At 33.6% G+C, this 23268-nt stretch overlaps 1 protein-coding gene across 2 annotated transcripts; it reads right to left on the bottom strand.

Annotated features, from left to right (window-relative positions):
- Positions 1 to 1673: 1673 nt before the first annotated feature.
- LOC114184988 (phospholipid-transporting ATPase 2) lies at positions 1674 to 21863 on the bottom strand. Of its 2 annotated transcripts, none has more exons than XM_028072444.1 (25): positions 21758 to 21863; positions 20057 to 20279; positions 16365 to 16578; positions 14977 to 15093; positions 14711 to 14803; positions 14215 to 14389; positions 13950 to 14116; positions 13163 to 13267; positions 12809 to 12906; positions 12228 to 12370; positions 11415 to 11511; positions 11168 to 11277; positions 10919 to 11083; positions 7685 to 7839; positions 7528 to 7608; positions 7240 to 7360; positions 6219 to 6325; positions 5783 to 5914; positions 5351 to 5504; positions 4900 to 5017; positions 3980 to 4153; positions 3784 to 3835; positions 3201 to 3328; positions 2785 to 2935; positions 1674 to 2227 (listed from the first exon to the last, which is right to left on the bottom strand). In XM_028072444.1, exons 2-25 carry the CDS (start codon positions 20179 to 20181, stop codon positions 1895 to 1897), a joined length of 3315 nt encoding a protein of 1104 aa, XP_027928245.1. In that variant the 5' UTR covers positions 20182 to 20279; positions 21758 to 21863; the 3' UTR covers positions 1674 to 1894. The 2 variants fall into 2 exon arrangements, with proteins under 2 accessions (XP_027928245.1, XP_027928244.1); XM_028072443.1 differs by lacking the exon at positions 21758 to 21863 and adding an exon at positions 21612 to 21751.
- Positions 21864 to 23268: the final 1405 nt, after the last annotated feature.

The raw sequence follows: 23268 nt of genomic DNA, 5'->3' as shown, positions 1-23268 counted from the left end.
CGATTTAGAGTTGGATTTTAAAGAATTTGAATAAAACTTTTGCACTAGATGAAGTAATTCTTGAAAGAGATACCTGGGAAATGAATAAAGTGAGAAAGCAATTCAAGATTCACATAAAAATATAAGTAATTTCAAAGTCCAGCTTTGACTCTGAAAGAGACAAGAAAGATAAAAATGTTGAGAAATATTTGGAAGTTTATTATTATCATTATTCATTTCTGTATTTGAGGGGGTGGTCTTGGATTACTTTTGGACGCCATAAGATTCTACACCTGCACTGATCTACCATGGTGGTCCCACGGTTAAAAAATGGTAGAGATACTTTAAAAACCCTTTAATACTTGAGTTAATTTCATAGTAAAATAAGGATAAAGATGCAGACAAAAATGTTAAAAGTAAAAGGCTGGTACTGCTGAGGTGAGACCCCTAAAATGGAGATGAGATGAATCAAGTGAAGGCAGTGTGACATAGGTAGTAGGGGCCTACAATGCCACTTATGAAATTCAATTTCATGACCATAATTCTGAGATCCAAAATGCATAATGCAATTAATACATTATAAGCCTTGTTTGTTGATAGCGTCTTAGGATGCAACCATGAAGACTTATTCGAAAGACAGCTAGGGTGGTGGGGTAAGGAAGGATCCATAGCGTTTTGTTTGGAATAATTCTTATGGCGGGATTTGCTGGTTTGTGAGCTTGGTTAGGTGGTGATGCATAAACTTACACCAGATGGTATAATAAAAGGAAACAGCCCATGCTAAAACCATACATTATAAGCTTTGAAATCCACTATAGCCTTTGTCTTCTTTGTCAATTTTCGATTATACAAGACATTGAACGAGCGTGTGTAGGACTATCATAGTTCATGTCATGCTTGCGGTTTTCTTCACCCACAGAATTGTTGGTACCTTGTAAATGAGTGCTTTTTTGGTGATAGAGAAATTTTATGCATGCAAAATGCCGAGGTTGTTACTGACAGATTCTCCATTCCTGTCTTCATATACAGTTTGATTTACTGGAATAATACATCAAATTAAACTAATATTCGAAACTGTAAATCAATCGATTAAACTTCTAAGATCATAAAAATTTAACCCCCAATTTCCATAATGTCCAACAATTTAGTTCCAGAAATTAACAGTAGTCAATTTAATTAAAGTTAACAATCATTGCCAAATTGATGTGATTTAATCCCTGACATTTAAAGATAAATTAACTGATGCCTAACAACATTATCAAGAAAATATTAATTTCATTATTTCATGGACTACAACGAGTAATTGTAATTGCAGAGACTAATTAATTGTTTACTCTGTTATAATCATCGCTAACTCGCCAATAGCCATGCAATTTGTAGCAGGGTTCTGACAACGGTTGGTGAGGAGCATACTTGTAGAGGATTAAGTTCTCCCGAGGTAAGCATTAAAACTGTCTGCAACCGGCATATCAGCGTGTTAACCTCAACGAATCATCATTTTCCAGATGCTTCCACAAAGGAAAAAAACTACGAATTTAGCATTTCCTTGACCTGCCCACTTTCTTGATAGCCATCAGTTGTATTACTCTTTAATAAATGCAATAAAACCCTAACTGGAGAATATAAGGTGCAGAATGTATTTCGCTAGCGAAGAAATCAAATATGTCTCCAACCAGAAGTTGGAAAAATAAGAATAATAGTAATATAAAAACAATCAGATAATCTATTGAATCGTTGAATAATCATTTCCTTTTCGCTTTATATCGACAATAATCTAATGGCACTTCAGAGGTGCCCAATTTACAAAAATAACATTAGTATACACGTAACTAACAATGTACTTTGTTAATTTTTTATCGAAAAGGATATTCAACTAAGATGCGGCATCTGGTGATCTTCCAGTTGCTCCTTAATCTCAGTTATCCTTTCTTGTGTAGTTAGACAGAGATGATCTTGATTGTGACTGGAAAAAATCAAATGGTGTTCCTGATCCGAAAGATCTTCTGGTGGCATTCGGGGAATCTGACAACAGAGGTTCATACACAGGATTTCTGGTTTTGGGTTGTGTTATTGACAAGGTAGAAACATCTTTCTCTATAGATCTCGGCTGAGGCTCAATGGGGCCAAGAGACAAAATTGGACCGCCCACACGTTCAGCTTGCTGCAGTGTATTGATTTTGCTCGGTCTGTAAGTATATCGGAAGTACTTGATAGCTAGAATGGGACCCATCCCTGCCGCAACCATGAGCTGTATAGAATAATAGTTTCATCAAAACCATAATCAACGTATTTAGGAAAAAGAAAATGTGAATGAATTTGGCTCCTCGCTAGGGCCATCTACGTCGATTTATTTCACAAGCAAAGAAATAGATGTGTGAACTTTATTAGGAAAAATAAAGGAACTCAATGTCATAATGTTAATGAATTTGGCTTCTTGCCAGGTCCATGCGCAATCTATGTTGATTTTTTTCACAGGCAAAGAAATAGACGTGAATTTTATCAGGAAAATATGGAACTCAATGCCATTCAGTTTGGGACAAGATTCCTGTAGAATGTGAAATCTCGTGATCTAACACTGGAAAGGAGAACATGGAACTAGCATGGACGTGTTTAATTTGGTTTACTCAAAATAAAAGATTAAAAAAAATCTCCCTATTTTTATGGTGTTTCCAATTTTAAAGCATTTACAAAACAAAAAATAGAAAATCAAAATCTTGAATGCATCCCTGATGAGAGTAGAAAGGAAAGAGAAAGAGCAAAATGAGAGTAAAGAACTTAAGGGGCAAGAAATGAGGAGCTACTTACAGATACTGTTATCCAATATGACGGCTGATGACACAACTTAAACATAATTGTATACATCCCTGATGAAGGAAGAGCGCTGAAGATCCAGTTAATGACATAAAAGGCAGCCAAATTACCCCATATAGCCATATGTTGCAATATAGTAAAGGAACTGTAGGCATAAAAAATAAGAGTCAGGTAATCAAACCAGAAAAACTTCTCCAACGAGTTGAAGCAAAATGCTTTAAACTAAAATGAGCTTTTCGGGATTTCTACGCCAAACAAACCCACCAACTCCAGCACCACCAAAAATTAAACTCTTCTCATTAAAAATGGAAACATTATACACCAGATAGTTCTTTCAGTTCATTACAAACAGCATAGCACTCTAAGTCGAATTAACAGTTGCATCAGAGGCTACCAATATTAAAGCTTACTTGGTCTCCATTGTCACTACAAAAGCCTGTAACCATATACAACCCGAAAGTGCAACCATTGAAACCTCCTCCATTTCACTTTTATCATATGCGTAGGCATGTATGCTTATCACAAATACAACTATTGCCTGCAAATTACAATCACTACCAATGAGAAATGACCAGGCACATATACTAAATAATTTTGAAGTAGAGATAAATAATAAATAGAATTGAAATTTATACAGCAAAATAAATATTTATACTTCTTTTTTATTTTTTTCCTTTTTCAATTATTTTTGTTATTCATTTTAATATTTATACTTTCTTTTTTAATACGTGACACTCTTTTTAAATATTTATTATTCTTTATCAATTTAATAGCTTCTTTAATACTTAATTACTATACATTTATATTATTTTTATCTTGTCCACCTTGGTTCATGCATAGGCTGCAGCTAAACCATCCACCACATGCATATGGCAGAATTTTGGCCGCAGCGATATAGTGCGCCTTTAATAACACTGGTCACGACTCATGATTATAAGCTTCCTATAATCTAAGTAATTTATAAACAATTGCTTAATATCAAATAAAACTCACATGGAAGAGAGATCGACCAAACCATCCAGCAAATGTACTAGGATTCAGAAGCCTGTTTCAACATTTATAGTCAAATGCTTACTCAATGAAATGGCCACAAAAGTTTTTTCCTTTTTCGGTTAATTGAAGGGATATTCAGTTGTAATACATTTTGATAGTTCTGCTATCTATAACAAAAAGCAGCACAGTTACAAACCTTCCCGCTTGGCAGTAAAATAAAATTTGCGGATGTTGCATTACAGTTTCCTCACTAAGATCTTTGTCAAGCACGCTGACTAGAACAGGAACACTGGTGTAGAAAACATTGTAAGCCATCAAGCTAACAGAATTGAAGAGGCTAGTTCCAGAGACACCTGAAATAAATGAAAAACTGGAGATGCAACCATCAGTACCTTAAAAATTTGAGAATAGATCAATATAAAGAAGATTAGAATGCATTTCATGCATCACAACATTTTAATAGGGACTTCAACATTATGGGGTGTCTAAGTCCCACAGTGAGTAATATGAAATGTTTGGTGGAGTCTCTTTGATTCTCCACCCCCTTAACAGTTAAAGTGGGTTCCTCAAATGTTTGACTGCTTAATAATTTGGTATCAGAATTAATTGTTGATATTTTGAAAATAACTACTTATAGAGGGTCCTACAGAAAAACTCAGAAGTTTTATGAAGTAGAATGTCATAAAGTGATAGGGTCCTACAAAAAAACTCAGAAGTGTTATGAAGTAGAATGTCATAAAGTGATATCTGCCGAGACAATATCAATGACGATGTTATGATGGGACTTGGGTACTATAGGTTACCTAAATCTTACATCAAATAATATGAGATGTTGAGTGGAATATTTAAGTATTTGATTTGTCTCCCTTAAAAACTAGCTTTTAAAGGTAGATTCCTGAAGTGCATGGATGATTATAATAGTCATAATCATTAGGAATAACCACAAGAAATAGAATGGATAAACAACAGACATTGTTTTCCTTTTCTTTCTGAGCTAGCTGTGGGTGTTTCTGTGAAACTTACTGTATACAGCTACGCAGCCCATTCTGGCTGGGGACACATTTAATGCTTGTCAGGAAAAAAAATAAAATTCAAGACCTTGTCAAAGAAACTCACAAGATTTGGATGAAGCAAATCAGTAGGGATTTGTAGAATGAATATTGAGAAAGAAATGCTGTGCGGTTGTATGAGTAGCGGCCATGGACCAGAATTAATCTCTTCAGAAATCTAAACTCTGAAAATGAACAGAATAACCATAACATCAAAGAGATGAAATCTGGTAGTCATAAGCAACTAATGAAAGAATGAGAAACACTAATCTGCCCTGTCTTATTCCAACCACTGAAAAAGATTAATTAGTAGAAGAGCTTTGAATAAATTATAGTCAAGAATAATAAAGAAAAGCCATTGATATAGGTCTAGATACAGAATAGCATCAGAAATTGAACCATATGTGTGAAGTATCTAACAAATTCAAAATACAAGAAACAGACGGTAACTGGGGAACTGTGTTGAAGGACTAGTATACATATCAAGATTGCACCAGCAAAGGAGTAAAATGGCTTACTTCCAATACTGTAATCAGCTGCTCTTGCTGCCTGCAATCCTTCTCTGCCACTGATACCCACACCAATATCAGCTTGTTGTATCATCCTTACATCATTTCCACCATCACCAATAGCCAATGTTCTATAATCACATGATTTTAAGATCTGAACAAGCTGCAACAAGAAATAGTATACAAGACAAATTAGTGCCATTATTTTCTGATAAATTAGAATTGAATAATACAAATAGAAGTATTATGTTCCCATTAGAGAAAAACATAGGATATTGGTCATCTCATCCCCCATCTTATTGCAATAGGTTAATTAAAAGGAGCCCAGACACCCCTTATTAACATGGATGGCGACTAAAAATGAAAGGAATGCAAAGCTTAGCTTTATAAAAACAGAAGCAACATATTTTTGTAAGCAGATAAAATGGTGAAAAGAAAAACCTGTGCTTTTTGTGATGGTGTCACACGACAACATATAGCAGTCCTCGAAAAAACTGCCAGCTCAGTGAAAGCTTTACGATAGTGAGTAAGTGCGATCTCAAGTGCCCAACCATCAACAACAAAAGCCACATCCTGTTTGAGAAAAGAATGATCAGATGAATTCCAAAACCTTTCAAATTATCTTGATCTCACCACATGCTTCAAAAAATGGGTCCTAGTTAGATTACCTTATGTGTCCGTACAAGTTGCTCATTACTAGATTTATTTTATTTTAGATATGAAAAGAAACTTGTTGGACAAGAGAAAGGGATAGAAAAGGTGCAAGAGCAAATAATAAGATGTCCTCCAAAATAGAAACTACACAATAAAAAAATGAATGGTACAGGAAAACAAAACTAGTGGATTCTAAGATAATACAAAAACTAATAAGCAATACCTTGGGTTCTGAGGTAGTTATCCGCATAGTTCGTAGCACTCTTTCTAAACTCCTACAGACCTCTTCCTCTGTTTTTCCATCAATTGATAGAAGCTGTCCCTTTGGTTCTGTTAGTTTTTGGGAGGGAATTGTAAGAATAAAGACTCCTCAATATTACCACCATTAATAAAAAACCTTCCAAAGAAGGATGCATAATCCTAATCAAACAAATAAAATTTAAAGCAATTTGTGCACAAACACAGAAAAGCTCTTAAAGAATGGGACTATGCACAACACATAGTTAAGTTGAAGTTGAAACGGTGTCGTTTATCTTGGTAAGCAAAGCTATGAACCTTTGAAGCATCCAGAATAGGACTTTGACATATTTCAAACTCAAAGAAGGTATATTTCTAGATATTTCCTTATTCGAGTTTTTACATCATTTCAATTACCAAAGTTTTTATTGGCTGAAAAGAAGTTATTTTATGCCCATCAATTGATAGAAGTTATCCATTCAGTTCTTAGTTCTAGAGGCAGGGAATAGTAAGAACAAAGCCTCTCCAGTATTACCAACATAAATTAATAACCTTCCAATTAAGTATGAAGAATGCTAATCAAACAGTAAAATTTAAAGCAATGTGTAAACACAAACATAGCCAAACTATTCTAAAACAGAATAAATATGCTTCTTATGTTCTTTCTCTTTGGCTACCCCAAATAGAAAATTTAAGCTCAACTCCGCCCTACTAGCACTAAAGTGGAGTCTTGAGAACAACCATCTGGTGTTCCTCATTTTGTGCAGTTGGGACAGTTTCACCACTCATAAACTTACTCCCCAACTAAAAGGAAGATATACAGCAGAAAAACAAAAACACAAACATAAGTTTATCTATTTTTATATAAACAGAGAGAATGGCAGACTAACCACGGGCCATTTCAAGATTCTTATGCTACTTAATGATGAACACATACAATAGTTGTACTATTTGCACATCACTAAGAAGAAAAAATATTCTACAACATGATCTCAAATCTGAATCACCTGGGGAAATAAAATTACATGACAGAGCTATTTGTATTGCTGTATTCTGCTTATCTCCAGTTAGCATCCAAAAATTTATTCCAGCTTTTCTTAGAGTTTCTATCGTTTCAGGCACTCCATCCTAAAAGCAAAACAAAAAAATAAATCATAATGATCATCACATAAAATCACTGGGGAAATTCTTTAATTTTTCCATTTCATCTAAAGTTGATGAGGATTCAGTAAAATTACATGAATTTAAAAGTATTATCTATGAGATTGTTATCAGCTAGTACAGCTAATTTTCACCTGTAAACGATCCTCTATTGCTGTTACACCAAGAATTTCCAAGTCATGTTCTACTCGTTGACAGACCTCAGCTACTCTCCACTGTTAAAGATACTAATCTGAGAATGGAGCTTTTGAGTAAAAGTACATAAAAAAGCCATAAGTATATGCCCTTTACCTCCCTATCAACCAAAGTGCTATTGGCCTCTTTAAACATCAAAGACCATTCTCGATATTCATCTTTTTTTAACTCACGCCAACCCAAACATAATGTACGCAATCCCAAGTGAGCATACTGCTCCACAGCTTCAATGAAATGTCGAGTCTGCTGCCCTGCAATAATCAATGGTGTCAATTGTGGAGCAGTGCCCCCCCAAAGGAAATGAAAACTCGATAGCAGGTAGTGGTATTGAGATGACAGCTATTATATTTTTTTTTTTTTTGTACTTATTCCAATGTTTTAGTATACACACACATACATACATACATACATACATACATACATATATATATATATATATATATATATTTATCTATGTATGTATACACTTATTATTATATTATTTCTAATTATTGTTAATTAGCTTATTGTGTTTTAATTAATTTTTATTACTATTATTTTAATTTATTGTGCTTTATTACAGAAAAGTTCATTTCATTTTTTCTTCTTTTTATCTTCTAGAAGTACTTCTAGAGAAGCTTGTTCAAGTGGTTACCACATCACTACACTATACATACCGCACACATTTGATTACTAAAGCTGTGGAGGAAGAGCTCAAAATGATTGAGAAAAATGACAAATGGGAGATGGTGGAAAGCCCTCAACACAAACAACCTATAGCAGTCAAATGGGTTTATATAAACAGACTTAATGCAAATGGTTCTATAGGCAATTACACGGTGGGATTAGTAGTCAAAGGATGCGCTTATGTGTTTGGAGGTAGACTTTTCAAAAAGATTTGCTTCTGATGCACATTGATACAATCACAATGATGTTTATTTTGGCCGCACAAAAAGGATGGAAAATTTACCATTTAGAAGTAAAATATGCCTTTTTAAATGGTTATTTGCAGTACATATTTGTGGAGCAACAAAGAGGGACTTAAAGTGAAGGAATATGTACAAGCTAAAGAAGGTCTTGTATGGTCATGAACAAGTCCCAAGGCTTGGTATGGTAGAATTGATGATTATCTTAAAACATTTGGAATTGTTAAAAGTCCAATTGAAGGTACATTATAAGTGAAAATGGTCAGGGTTAATTTAATCATAGTTTCTATCTATGTTGATTACCTACTTGTGACAGGGGTTGATGAGAAACTAAGAAAGGAGTTAAAGTTGAAATGACATATTTTGGTTTATTGTCCTTCTTCTTGGGAATGGAGGTAAAGCAAGATAAAGATGGAGCTTTTATATGTCAAAAGAAAAAATGTGTAAAGGAAATACTAAAGAAGTTCTGCATGGAGGACTAAGCATTGATACACCAATTAACCTGAAGAAATCATTTTGCAAAGATGATGAAATCGATAACAAAGATGAACGTTATTCCAAAAGCTAAATTGGTTGCCTAATGGATCTTACTACTACAAGACCTCATATCATGTTTGCAGTAAGTATTCTTTCAATGTTCATGCATAGTGCTGGTAATGTTCATTCTTGAGCTGCCAAATGAATTGTTAGATATATTAAAGGCTCTTAGACTGTGGTATGATGTCCTCTCACTCTCATGAGTTTAAGTTTCATTGATACTATAATAGTGATTGGATAGATTGTGTTCATGTGAAAAGCACATGTGGTTACTGGTTTTCTTTTGGGTCTGGAGTTTTTTCTTAGCACTATAAAAAGCAAGATTTTATAGCTCAATTACTGATTTTATAATTGTTGTTGCTGCAGTGAATCAGACTCTTTCAATCAGGACCATCATGACAGATTCGCATATGGAGCAAGAAGAAAGTATACAGGTTTTTATAGACAACCAGCTGCAATTTCAATTGCCAATGATCCAGTATTTTATGGAAAAATTAAACATTTTAAGAGAAAGTTTTTCTTCAAAGTGAAGGAGAATTGAAGTTACTATACAGCAAAACAGAGAATCAAAGCGCTGAAATTATGACCAAGGCACTTTCAAAAGCTAGATTTTAATACTTGAGACAAAAACTTGGAATTTGTAGTTCTAATTCTAAAGTCAAGGAGGGGTGTCGAAGAAAAACTGTTGGAATTAATTAAGAAACAGAATACATTAGATTTTTATGCTATTTTATTTTAAATAAAAGTCATGTTAACTGATAGGATAAATATGTTTTTATCCTATTTTATAGCTATTACCTTTTATCAGTTTATTATTAGCTCATAGGTTTCTTGTTTTGCTAATGTTCTATCAATATGTTGATTTCCATATAAATAAAATAAAGCCTTCATATATAATTCTTGATAAAAAAATATTCAACAAAAAATCGACTCTTCTTACTGGTACCTCTCGGGGCCTTCTTTGCACATACCTTAACTACTAGATTCCCCGTTATCTTTCCATAATTGACACAAAACTAATCACTTCTATATATAATTACATAACCCCATCAATGGTCTCACAGCCAATCCTAAACCCAGATAATGGGAGAAGATTCAGTTAAGCCTTAGAAGTCAACATAAAACTAACTGATATAACACCTATACATCCCTGATGGTTTGCCCAAGAGAAACAAGGCATATCTTACATTTGATAGGTCACGAGTTCAAGTCCCACTAGTCCCTGTTGGGTGAGATGGAGTAGATGTAATGTAAGTTCCATTGTAAACTCTCTTTAAGCCTCAAAAGCTTTCCTTACCATAGATTGAGGTACCATATCCTCCCCTAAATTTTAAACTGTTCAATTTGGTAAGCGGTTGTAAGTCCTAGACACAGAACCAAGTTTTCCCCTTTATCTAATGTAGATCTTTTGTCAGCCTTTAAAGAGGGATGGGCCTTGTAAAAATTCACAAGTTTATAGCCAAAGCCAGACCTTATAATATGTTCAAGTCCGATTCGGTTAAAAGTCATTCAATTAATCTAAATCATATGATCAATTCTGGCCGGATCAGAGTTGAAAAGTTAGTTACAATACATGCAAACAGGTCTGAGAAAAAGAATGGGACGGTAAAATAAAAGAAAAGAACTCAACATTTTAGCACCAATATTTGGCAAGGATTGTACAAAAAGTAGTTACAAATTACGACAATAGCGCATGAGTATTTAATCTCAATATTCCATTCCCTACTCATCTGAAATCATTATACTGCTCTCTGACTCTAAACCAACAGCTGGCCATATTCGTGAGAAGAAAGGAGAAGTATAAATAATCATGAATTGAAAGAAAATCCCTGTGTAGTTATTTGAATACCATAAATTACAAATGAACAGGAAACACAAATATCCTTACCAGCACGAGCAAACGGAAGAATAGCCTCATCTGCTCCCTTCGACAATAGAAGGATCTTTCCATTTTGGCAATCTTTCAATACTACCGACATTCTTTTCCTATCAGAGGTGAACTCTAGAGTTTCCAGGACTTCATACTGAAGTATTGAAGAGTTGAACTTGACTTCTGAAAAATTACAAAAAGTGATTAAAAGAACTTATGTAACCAATTAGTCAGTTATGCTTTAAAAAGTAACAGCAAGCACAGTACCAAGAATATTTCCACTCTTATTAAAGTAAATCATATGCAATTGAGCAGCAGCCTGAACAAGGGCATCCTCATCTTGAGACTGTGCTTTATACAAGATATCTCCAGTTTTGCTAAGTATGACAACAAGAAATCAAGCACAAATTAATAACTTCCTACTAAAGGCTTATAAAAATATCCCAACTAAGAAAATTGTTAATATTAACAGTTGTCATATCCGGTATCCTAGCAAAGATAAAGGTAGAATCACCTTCGCGTAGGTATGACAGTATTACATATTGCCATAATTGTAAGAAATCGTACAACATCTGAAGAACCACTTGACACAGCATTGATAAGCTCAACATCTGCACATCACAACATGTAACTAATCAGGTGGTTAAACTTGAAATCTGAAACAATTAAAGAAGAAAATATATCTTCAGAAAATAGTCAGTGATTAAAACAAAAAATTAGTGCATCCATAAGCAGTAAAGGAAGAAAAGGAATAGGAGTTCAGTCGTGTTCATAAATAAATATGAACGAATCCTTTCATCTTCAAATTTACACTTTCTCCCGTACATTCACAGTATGTTCCAGAAACATCTTTCAGCGAAAATAAATGTTCCATTTTTTCATGTCAAATGGTATTAATTACTATTAGTTGAGAAAATCAATATATTATTCAAATAAATAACGATACATGACAATAAGAAGAAAACTAAAAGTGCTAAATCTTAGTAAACCAAGGAAATCATTGGAGCTGTTAAGGCTGGAAATCTCACTACCATAAGTATGAGAGTAGGCTGCCTTGATTTCGATTTTTAGAAAAGTCATTACACAATTTTATGTTAGAACCAAATAAGTGTCCACTGCTTTTGCAGCATCTTGAATGTGCACATAATATTTATATATTTCAATTCAATTTATTTAGTATATACATGTGCCCTTCGGTGTTGTTGTTGAAGGAAACAATATATGTAACCTTTTTTCTTGGTAGATGGAAACATCATAATTCAGTTCAGTTTTCTTTAGATCATTATGTTCACAAGGCAAAAAGAAAAGTTTCCCCGAGTAACCATACCCTTCAATGCATCTCCATTTTCATTTCCGTAGAAATTGCCACCAATACAACATCTTCTGAATATCATCTTATTCTCGGTCAGCGTTCCTGTTTTGTCAGTCAAAATGTACTCAACTTGTCCCAGGTCCTCACTTATCGCTGTACTGTCAAATATAACAAACATCATTAATTAAAAAAGTATGCTTATATGATAGTATACTTTGTGTTATTAGACATTCTCTGCTCGTATATTAAGCAGACTCAGCATTGAGTCAGCATCCTTTGATAGTTAGGTAGTCAGCTGTTATTCGTTAGGAGAGCTGGAGTCTGTTGTAGAACAGTTAGATCTGACTCACTAGCTTTTACCTCGAGCTATCCATCTTTCATTATGTTAGGACTGCTGGAGTCTAGTGTTAGAACAGATAGAGATCTCAACCGAACTACCTTGCACCTCATGCCATTCGATTATATAAATACTTGTGTTGTAACTCAATCCTTAATAATACAAGACATTTTACAGCTTACAAAATTTCTCTTATTTTAAATTTTTTAATGTACAAGTTCCTAAAAGTAGTTGGTAATAGGATCATTTGGTTACTTACTTTGTTGCATGGGAAGGAATGCTAGTCTCATGGTCAATCATCTGATTGTCCCAGTCAATAAATTTTGCATACAAGCTCTTCACCAAATCAAGAGATACCTGACAGAGATGGAACAGTTGGCTCTATCAAATTTAGAAAGTTACCCTCAAAATATTTACACACTAGTATTATCAACCGAAAATCCTATTTCTAATTAGAACTTAAGTTTTAATGATATTTTCATTTAGTTCTTAAGGTCATGCATGTTATTACCTCAAAGGACTTCCACTATGCTATCTATATTATGACTGTTATCCAAATGCCAAGCATGAAATATGTAACATAATGTACGCTAAATATTTACCATCAGCTCACCTTAATTGAAATGGGTATCATGATGGAACAGAGAAGCTCAAACCGCAAAGGGATGACCAACAGTTCATACCACGGACCTTCATGAGGGTAAAGAACATACCATTGCTTTGAAAACAAAAGAAAGAAAAAACATGAGGATTCACCTACATGAATCTTAAAGATCATTGCAAAACACTGAAACTTACATAGAATTATGAAAGATAAGACATCAAAACAGGGAAAAAGTTTAATATCATGTTTTGATTCCCATCCAAAACAAGAAGGCAGAACCAATATAAATATGCTTCTGTATATTTTTCTCAATTTTGACACGGTTTTGAGAATGTGTTTTTTGGTGATGTTCCAAACACCCCATAAAAGTAAGATTTAGGGAAAAAAAATCCTTTAATGATTAAATATCATGATAACACAGGAAATTACAGAAATAGTGGTTATTCTAAGAAAAAGAAAAAAGAAACAACGATGCCTGAGCATTCATTGACATAGGGACTAAAAGGGTAATCAGGAATATTTCCTAAAATAAACCAAAGTCTGCTTACAAAGAGTAAAACAACTAAATAATTCACATGAAAGCACAAAGGAAGCAACCAGCGAAGCCGATATGCTCTATGTTGAAACAAAATCGAAATTGAAAAGGGTGCATGCTACTACCATGAAAATACAGGTAAAGAAAAGGGCAATATAGCAAAATAAAAATAATAAACACTGGTGAGCATACCCTCATAGGTACAAGAGTTGATACAATTATCAGTGCCCAAGAAACTTATGTTGAGAAACTGTATCATACCTTCTTAGCTTCTGTCTCCTTCCAAACATTCCCTGCTATGCCAAGAACAAGAACAACAACTATTTGGAATATAAAAATAGCGCCAGTCAACTTGTCAATCATGGCATCCATAGCAGTGAGCTTTGGTTCTGGTATACCTCTACTCATGCCCATTTTGGTTTCATTACCTGAAGAAATTAATTACATGTCAGATACAAAATTTAAATTGTTCCTGAAAAAATATTCACAGTTCCAAGAATTTAATAGATTGTATACATGGACTTGCCTGTATAGACAGCCACTCCACAAGCCCACTCTGTGTTTCTCAAGTAACATGACTGAAGAATGGTGTTTTTAATGGTTAAAGGGCATATATCATTATCAATAAATGGGGGAAATAACCGCATGTTTGCATCAAATCTCCTGATATCTTTATCTGGACAAGGACACTCAATTACACCCTAGACACAGACACAAATATAGAATAGAGAAATTAAGTAGTTGTCATATATTAATAATTAATAGTTGAGAGAAAATTAAGAGATAGAAAATAAAGTGATTCTGATAAACTAAAAATGAGTTCATTCACACAAGTAACTGTAAGTTGTTAGTTAGCAATTCATACAATAGAAGCATTTATAACACAACTAACTACTTAGATTAAATTCTACCAACACAGGATTACAGGCATAAGCTGATCTCCCAACATCATTCAAACATCTTATCTAATTATTATCACAATTAAATTCTACCAAGCATAGTTACTGTAGATAAAATTTTACCTTAATTTTGTGCAATAGTTCAACATCAATTCCCGCACAAGCAGAAGGTATGACCCGTGTCTTTAAATCCGTTTCACCATCCAACGCAGCAGTCTGAATGACATGTCACATCATAAGATCCTTAAAATGAATATAATGAAATGTCTCACCCAAAATGAGAGAAAGAGAAGAAGATTTAGAAGAAACATAGTGGAACTACATTCCAATTCCCCTGCAATGCCGCAGAGAGAGAAGACCAACTTTAGCATGTTTCACAACATAATTACCTCTACATAGCAAACTCCTTGAGGATCAGAGGTACCAATCAAAACAAGGTCACAAGGCACTTCATCATTTTCACGTAGCCATACTATATTACCTACATGAATATCCTGGGCTTCAATCTGCAAAACCACCAAGGGAACCACGTCCACCCAGAAAAAATCATTAGATCTACAGATATAAAAGAAAACACTATATAATATCAAATGTTAAAGCTTATGTAAACCTTCCTTCCTACAAGACATGAAGCAGACCAAGGTGTACATGAGATATGAAGTAGAAGCTTGAAGTCTATTCAGCTTCAGCTTTTTTTTAAAATGAAGAAGGTGTTTTTATGATGTAGCTTGTTTTAAAAGTTCTTTTCAGAAGCTCTTCGTGTTTTAAGAAAGCAATAAAACATCTTCATATTTTAAGAACGCAATAAAACAGCTTCTTATCTATTATCATTATTTTTTAGAAATTTTTAATTGATAAAGCACTTTTTCACTAAATAGGCATAAACAAACAGACCATTTATTATTTAAATGGCACAAGCAGGTTTCGGGCCATGCATGTCTAGTTAGAATCACTATCACTGTCATACAAATTGATCCTTCAAGCAAGTGTAAGGAGTAATCCTCTAATAGATAAACATGACCATTGGTTCTTACAGTTAAATAAAAATGTTGCGTCAAAATGTGCTCAAACATCACCTCATATTTTGGCAGGAGAGGTAACAATGAACATGACACATAACTTTATATGGCCAATAAGTACATACATAGACTACAAGCTGCATGCTGGAGTTCAAATAATCTGTAGTTGGGTGAGAGATAAGGTCATTCATCGTTGCCTATGGCCCCATTGATTAGAATGAAGAATCCCATATCAATGTTAGACCACTAACCCTTTTACGATCCATGCCTTTCTTAAAAACTAAAAGGTCTATTTTGTTGTTTATGTATAACTATAAGAATATAGAGGAGAAAATAACTATGCAATTAATCATTACAAGAATGAACCAACAAAACATGCATTAGTCTCTGACCTTTTAGAACAAAAAATAAATGGGAATGGAAAAAGAAAAGGAAAAAAAAAGGAAGACAAGAAATGTCAAAAAGTTTGAGAAAATACACATATATCCATAATTAAACTGCTCAAACACAAAAGTATACGTACAGATAATACCCTGATATTTTAAAACCAGCAGACCTCATACATTGTGCATAGAATTTAGATTGAAGTTAAAACCATCAACTGAATAAAAAAGTAACAATATCTTGAAAAGATAAACAGATTATACTCTATTGTAAATAATAAAAGTCAAAATCATGCATAGTTATTCAAATGATGATGATCAAGGGCTGGAAACACAGCAAAATATATATTCAAGAAAATTAAATACGTTTTATACATGTTTCTTGATGCCCTTCTTCACAACCCAGACTTCCTTCTCATTTGCCTTTTTGTCTGAAAGATATCTATTGTAATCATCCCACGCCTCTTTTGATGCAGAGACAGCAAAAATAAAGATAAGTGGACCCCATGTACTGGCAGGATTTACTGGAGTAATGAGAGGCCATAACTGTAGGCAAGCTATGAGCAAAAAGTACTGATTCATGAACCGGCTGGAAAAAGGAGAAAAATCAGATAGATTAAAAGATCGTTATGTTTAATTAGAAAATCAACACAAAATTTTAACACCAAGGAAAAACTTCATTATGTTCAATAAAAAATAAGTTCCTTAATCATTCGTGCACATAAGGAAGCTTGTGCAGTAAACAAAACAACTGTGAGTGTTATACTTCTATTACACAATGTTACTGAGTTGGTTAGCTGCTACAACTGCTGTTGGTCTCTGTTTTATTTAGTGTAACTGTTTGTGAGGCAGTTACCATAGTTTCTCCTCTAATTAGTGCAATTGCTTTAGTTATAAGGTTATAACTAACTTATGACTGAGCTCTGTCTATATAGTTTCCTGTAAACAGAGTCTCGGTGTCTTTTGTAACTTTTAAAAATAAATAAATAAATAAATCATTGTATCAGCGTTTTCTATCAACAATCACAACAAAAAAAAAAAGAACAAGGCTGAGTCCCTAGTATATAGGATGAGTGAGTTACACAAAAATGTCAAATTAAAACTGTCTGGATCCTCCCCATTAATGGCATTGTCCACTAATCTTCTGAACTCTCCCTTCGTAGTGTTAACTATATGATGATTCATGCCTTGAAAGTAGAATCTATGAAATCGCACAAAATATCCAACAAAATGAAATTACCTCCTTGTGACAAACTATCCCATTAACGTGTCCTATGACATTGTCACACTTTGTGACTTATGATAAACTATCAACTAATCACAAAAGCTTTCTTAGGCATCTAAAGACTGTCACCATCCAAAACACATGGAATAGTATGGACTGAAAAAGTACTATGAAGGTTGAAATGGTTGCTCTAGAAAATATAAAACTTGGGAGTTGGTGGATCTACCGAAAGGAAAAAATATTGTTGGATGTAGGATGGATGGCAATACAAAAATTAATCCTCATCCCAGATGTAAAACTTTACCCATATCTCCATCCCCATACCTAACAGTATAAAATTTCTATCTCATCCATATTCCCATCGAGGAATGGGCATACCTATCCCGCTGCCATACCCACCCTTTTATTGTTCCAGATATTTATTAAATAATTCTCTTTACAAAAAGTAAAAAGCAGAGCATAGAAAACATTATATTTTCAAGTACTCAATGTCAAAATGATACACGTTTTCTTTTTTTCTAATGTCAAATATCAAGAAATAAATTATAAATATCAAATAACAAGATAAAGGTCAAATAATTATATAAAATAGTAAAAATAATCAAATGTGTATCCCATAAATAAGTTATGAAACTAAGAACTAAAGAAAAGTTAATATAAGTTTTTTAGGTTACCTAATAAATTAAAGTACTTCAATAATTTAAAACAAGGATGGATATTGGGATGGGGATGGGGAGGAGCATGGTGTTAGCATATAATGTTTTCTGATACAAAATCCTTTTGTTAGATTATTCTTGTCTACAATATGTTTTCTGTTTTGATATGCTGTTGGGTTGTTACCATTTTAAATGCTGTATTTTTTATTTTATTGTTTTTATGTTTTTCCTTATATAAAGGACACTGTACAGAATGTTAGAAGTATGGTGAATATAACATTTTCATTCCACTGTCATACTCTCTCTTTCTTAGTAGATTAGGTTTTCTAACATTATATCCAGAGCGTGAGTTGCCCTCTTTATGTACTGGTCCTGCTTCCATGGCGACCACCATGCCTGTCCTCTTCTCTTATTTTGTTTCAGAGAAACTCAAAGACACTAATTTGTTTCTCTGGCAACAACAAGTTGAACTGGTCATCAAAGCTCATCGTCTTCAAAGCTACCTAGTTAACCCTCAGATTCTGCTGCATTCACAGAACATGACTACAAATGTGTCCACTGTCTCTGTTATTCCCCCATCCCCCACTGTTTCCACTGTACCCACACACACACTTTCACTATGTTTTCTATTTGGCATAATAGGCTAGGCCACCCTTCTGTCTCTGTTTTACATAATGTTCATCACTGTTGTAATGTTTCCCCACCTAAAAAAACTACTGCAGATTTCTGTGTAGCATGTTGTATGGGCAAGTCTCATCAATTAGCCTCTCATACTTCCTTACACTGCACCTTCACAACTTGTCTTTTGTGATCTTTGGGGTCCTTCTCATGTCTCGTCTTCCATGGGCTATCATTATTATGTTTCCTTTATTAATGCTCATAGTAGATATACTTGGATTTATTTTCTTAAACACAAATCTGACACTTTGAACGCCTTTAAACAATTCAAAGCCTTTGCTGAACTTCAATTAAATCATAAATTTAAAGAAATCCAAATTGATTGGGGTGGTGAATTTAGACCTTTCACTCAATATCTAAACTCTTTGGGTATTCATCACCGTTAATATGTTCTCATACCCATAATCAAAATAGAGTTGTTGAGTGCAAACATAGGCCATGGGGACGGACAGCGGCGGATAGATATGTACATGCCTATCTTTGTCTCAACCAATTTAAAAAATCAGATCGTACTCGTACCCAATCAATGTCGAGAGTCCTTATCAAACTCGAAATAAGTTCAGACAATACTCACGGGAATGGATTCATTTGCAATCCCTAAGTGGGTATCCACTATTAAATACAAGACGACTTAGAAAGGTAAAAGGCAAGGTTAGTAGTTAAGAGACATACTTAAACGTAAGGGATTGATTACCTTGATCACCTATTGAAAAAATGAATATTGTTAGAATTTTATTGTCTCTAACAGCTAATTCTGGATAGAGTTTGCAGCAATTTGATATCACAAATGTCTTTCTACATGGCAATCTTGAGGAAGAAATTTACATGGAGGTCCCATCTAGATTTAAAGCCGAGGAAGGAAAGGTGTGCAAACTAAGGAAGGTACACTATGGGTTGAAACATTCTCCTAGAGCATGTTTTGACAGGTTTACTACTATAATGAAGACCATAGGGTACAAGAAAAACCAAAGTGATTATACATTGCTTATTAAGCATTTAGATCAGAGTTCTTTGTATAGATGATATAGTTGTATTTGAAAATGACCAGACATGAACGAAAGCCTAAAGAAAAAGGTTTGATAACAGAAATTGAAATTAAGGAGTTACACAGATTGAAATATTTCTTGGGCATTGAAGTGGCTCATTCCCATAATGATATTTTCATCTCCCAGCAAAATTATGTGTTGGATTGGATTTATTGGCTCAAACTGCAAAATTAAGATGTAAACCAGTAGAGACACCTATTAAACAAAATCACATGCTTGGTAAATCAATTCAAGGTGTAAATGTGGATCAATCGACAATTTTATCAAAGGGTGGTCGGGAAATTGATCTACTTGTCTCACACCAGGCCCGACATTGCCTATGCAATCGCACAAAATATCCAACAAAATGAATATCAAAGAAGATAGAAGAGACGATAAAACAGAAGAACCCTAAAGGTGTGCAATATATCATTACACATAATTAAAAAAATGAAAAACAAAGAGTGTTGGGAGAAAGATTACCTGAACTGTTCCCATAAATTTTTTGGAAGAAAGTTTAATACGGTATATTTTCTGTTTGATATACGATTATCACAGTATATATCATGAGATGATTCATCATCATCAATATAAACATAACGCTTCATTGTTGAATTATGAGCATCTGTCTGTATAGATTATCTTCTACAGCTTCATTGCAATGCTCAAGTAAAACAATTTTGAAGAAACCTCAACCAGTCACATCCTGAAAGAGAGAGAAAATTCAGATTTGCACATAAAACTTGTTATCGTGAAAAATAAAACCAAGAAACATCACCAAACAAAGATAACAACATTAAAGGATGAATCCAATTCAAAAAAAAGTATTTTCTTTGACTCTCAAGATAAACTGGGAATCTCAATACGCAAGCCACACACAAGCATATTAAATATCATGTTATTCTTGACATATCTAAATGCAAAATACTATCATAATATCCAGCATGCAAATCAAAATATGTTGAACGTAATACCTTTATCTTATGTTAGTTAATTTATGCCCAAGCACAACTGAATGACAGAAATCATTTAAAGAAACAGGCAATTTAACATGAAAAAAGCTACTGAAGAATAGCTTCCATAATCCATAGCATGCCATACCATATCACATAAAGTACATTTAATCCTTCTTTTTTCTGGAGGAAACCAATTACCAAATCACTCGACTAACCATGCTGTTGAGTACATGATGCCTACACACTAGGTTGCAACATTAAAATAGAAAAATACAAATTCTTTTTATTCTTTTTCAATGTTCCAACTGTCGTACACTGAGGCAGAATTCCTACAAGACTGAAAATTTGTATGCTGGCAGAACAACAAAAGAATTCTCGAAAATGAAACTAACCCCGGGGATCAGCTGGACCAAATCTCCCCAAGATTGTATAGGACCAATTTTAACTCGGTCAACATGGATGATACTACAGTAATACGATAGGAAATGTTTTCAGTGCTCATCTCAACTAATTCCTATTAGAAACCTCAAACTTCGTAATACGAACCAAAATGAAATCAATAGCGAAACCGTTTTCCCCATCCTAAGTACATATCAAAGAAATCGAGGAAAGTACCAAACCGCAATGAATCTACGAATATTAATATGATATAGAAGTTTTTGGGTGCTCATCTCAAATTTCCTAATATGAACAAAAATAAAATCAATAGTGAAGTAGTTTGGTTCATCCTAAACATATACCGATGCAATTCGAAGGATGTGCCAATCAGCTATGAATCTACGAATAGTAGTATAAAAATATGAAACTCTTTTGGTGCTCGTCTCAACTAATTCCTGATCGATAAAATCAAGCACCCTAACATGAACGAAAATGAAACCAACAGTGAAGTCGTTTTGCTCATCCTAGACATGTATCAATGAAATTAAAAGGATGTACAAATCAGCTACGAATCCAAGAATAATAATACGACATGAAACTTCTTTGCCGTTCATCTCAACTGATTCCTAAATGGAAAACTTAAAGCTTCTAATGAATGAAAAAAGAAATCAGCAGTGAAGTCGTTTTGTTCATCAGAAACATACATAAACGAAATTTGAAGGAAGTGTCAATCAGCTATGAATTCAAGAAAATGGAGAGCGATCGAAGTCGAAGTTGAAATCGAAATCAGAGCCCCAAACTATGGCTCCTACGCAGAGAGCGTTGGGTCTAAGATGATCAGAGACCGTACCTGTGTACGAACGACCTTGTTTCCTTTCTCTTCTGCTCCGATACGTAATAGTATACGCGTGATTCGTATACAATACATGTGATCCGATTTCAAATTTTCCAAATGGGCTGTTAGAGTGAATAATTTGCTGTTTGCAACTCCATATTGTCTTTCTACACCTTTTTTTTCATCTTAATGCTGCAGAAACTGATTTCAATTTTTTTTTTTACACCTTTATGAAAAAATCCGTAATATATTTTAATTTGTTCTGAGAAGTAACTCTATAATAATAAATATTACTATGAACTAGTTTAGAATATTCCATTTAAAATAATTATACATCTGAAATCTTCAGAATATATATTTTTCTATAATACCTTCAAAAAGTATAATTCGTAAGTTTTAATACATTTTCGATTCTTTTAAAAGTTGTAAAACTTATGAGTATTTTCTTCCTCAAACAACTGAGAGTAGTGAAAGAAATTAGTTGAATCGTTCTTCTACTTGATTATGCATGTATTGAGAATTTTAGGGTTTTTGAAAATATAAGAGATATAAAATATACGAGAGATATATGTGATATGTTATACGGAGCAACATGTTTTTGTATTTTATTGATATACTCTATAGAGTAAAATATAATAAATATCAAGTATAAAATATTTAGAATATCTCACTCCTAATCTAAAATAATAACAAATTTCTAAAACTGACACATATCTTTAAAACTATTTGATTCTCCATCTTTTGATGCTTAATTTTCTCCTCTTTTTGTGCTTGTAATATTTGTTTTTCTCCTTCTTCCATGGCATCACATCTTGATGGGTTTATATATATTTTTTCATATATAGGGTTATGTTTATATATATTTTTTCATATATAAGGTTATGGTTATAGGCATGGTTATGGTCATTGAAAGATTGTAGTCGGCATATATGGTTATATGACATTAGTCTTACACATATAAGACCTTAGACACCACTTTAACCCCAAAACCTTAAGGGGTCAGTCACATCGGTGATCCCCTTTTTGTTATGGTTATGGTTATGGTTATGCGGTCAGTCACTCCGAACCATCGGCTCCTCTGATACCACTGATGGGTTATATATTTTTTCATATATGAGTTATAGTCATGGTCATTGAGAGATTGTGGTTCGATATGGTTATATTTCATTAGTTTTACACATATAAGACCTTAGACACCACTTTTACACCAAAACCTTAAGGCAATGTTGTTATGGGCCTTGATTCTTATATAGTGTTTAACTTTGTCTTTTCTATCCAATGTGGGACTTTGACTCACACTTGGACTATTCCCAACACATCTTTCTTCAATTTGACATCATCCTTCATATTTCTTCTTATATCAGCATCATCTTCTTTTTCTTTGTTCGGTGTGGATTTCATTGGAGTGACATTGGACCTTTTGTGAATATTAAAATATGAACCTCCATCTACTTTCTTCACTTGGACTAAAGATATTTATCTTCTAATTTTGATCCTTCTATTTTTCTTGACTATGAGAGCATTAT

The sequence above is a fragment of the Vigna unguiculata genome, chromosome 5 (genome assembly GCF_004118075.2).
Source record: "Vigna unguiculata cultivar IT97K-499-35 chromosome 5, ASM411807v1, whole genome shotgun sequence".
Taxonomy (NCBI): domain Eukaryota; kingdom Viridiplantae; phylum Streptophyta; class Magnoliopsida; order Fabales; family Fabaceae; genus Vigna; species Vigna unguiculata.
This window is presented reverse-complemented; position numbering and strand designations above follow the sequence as displayed.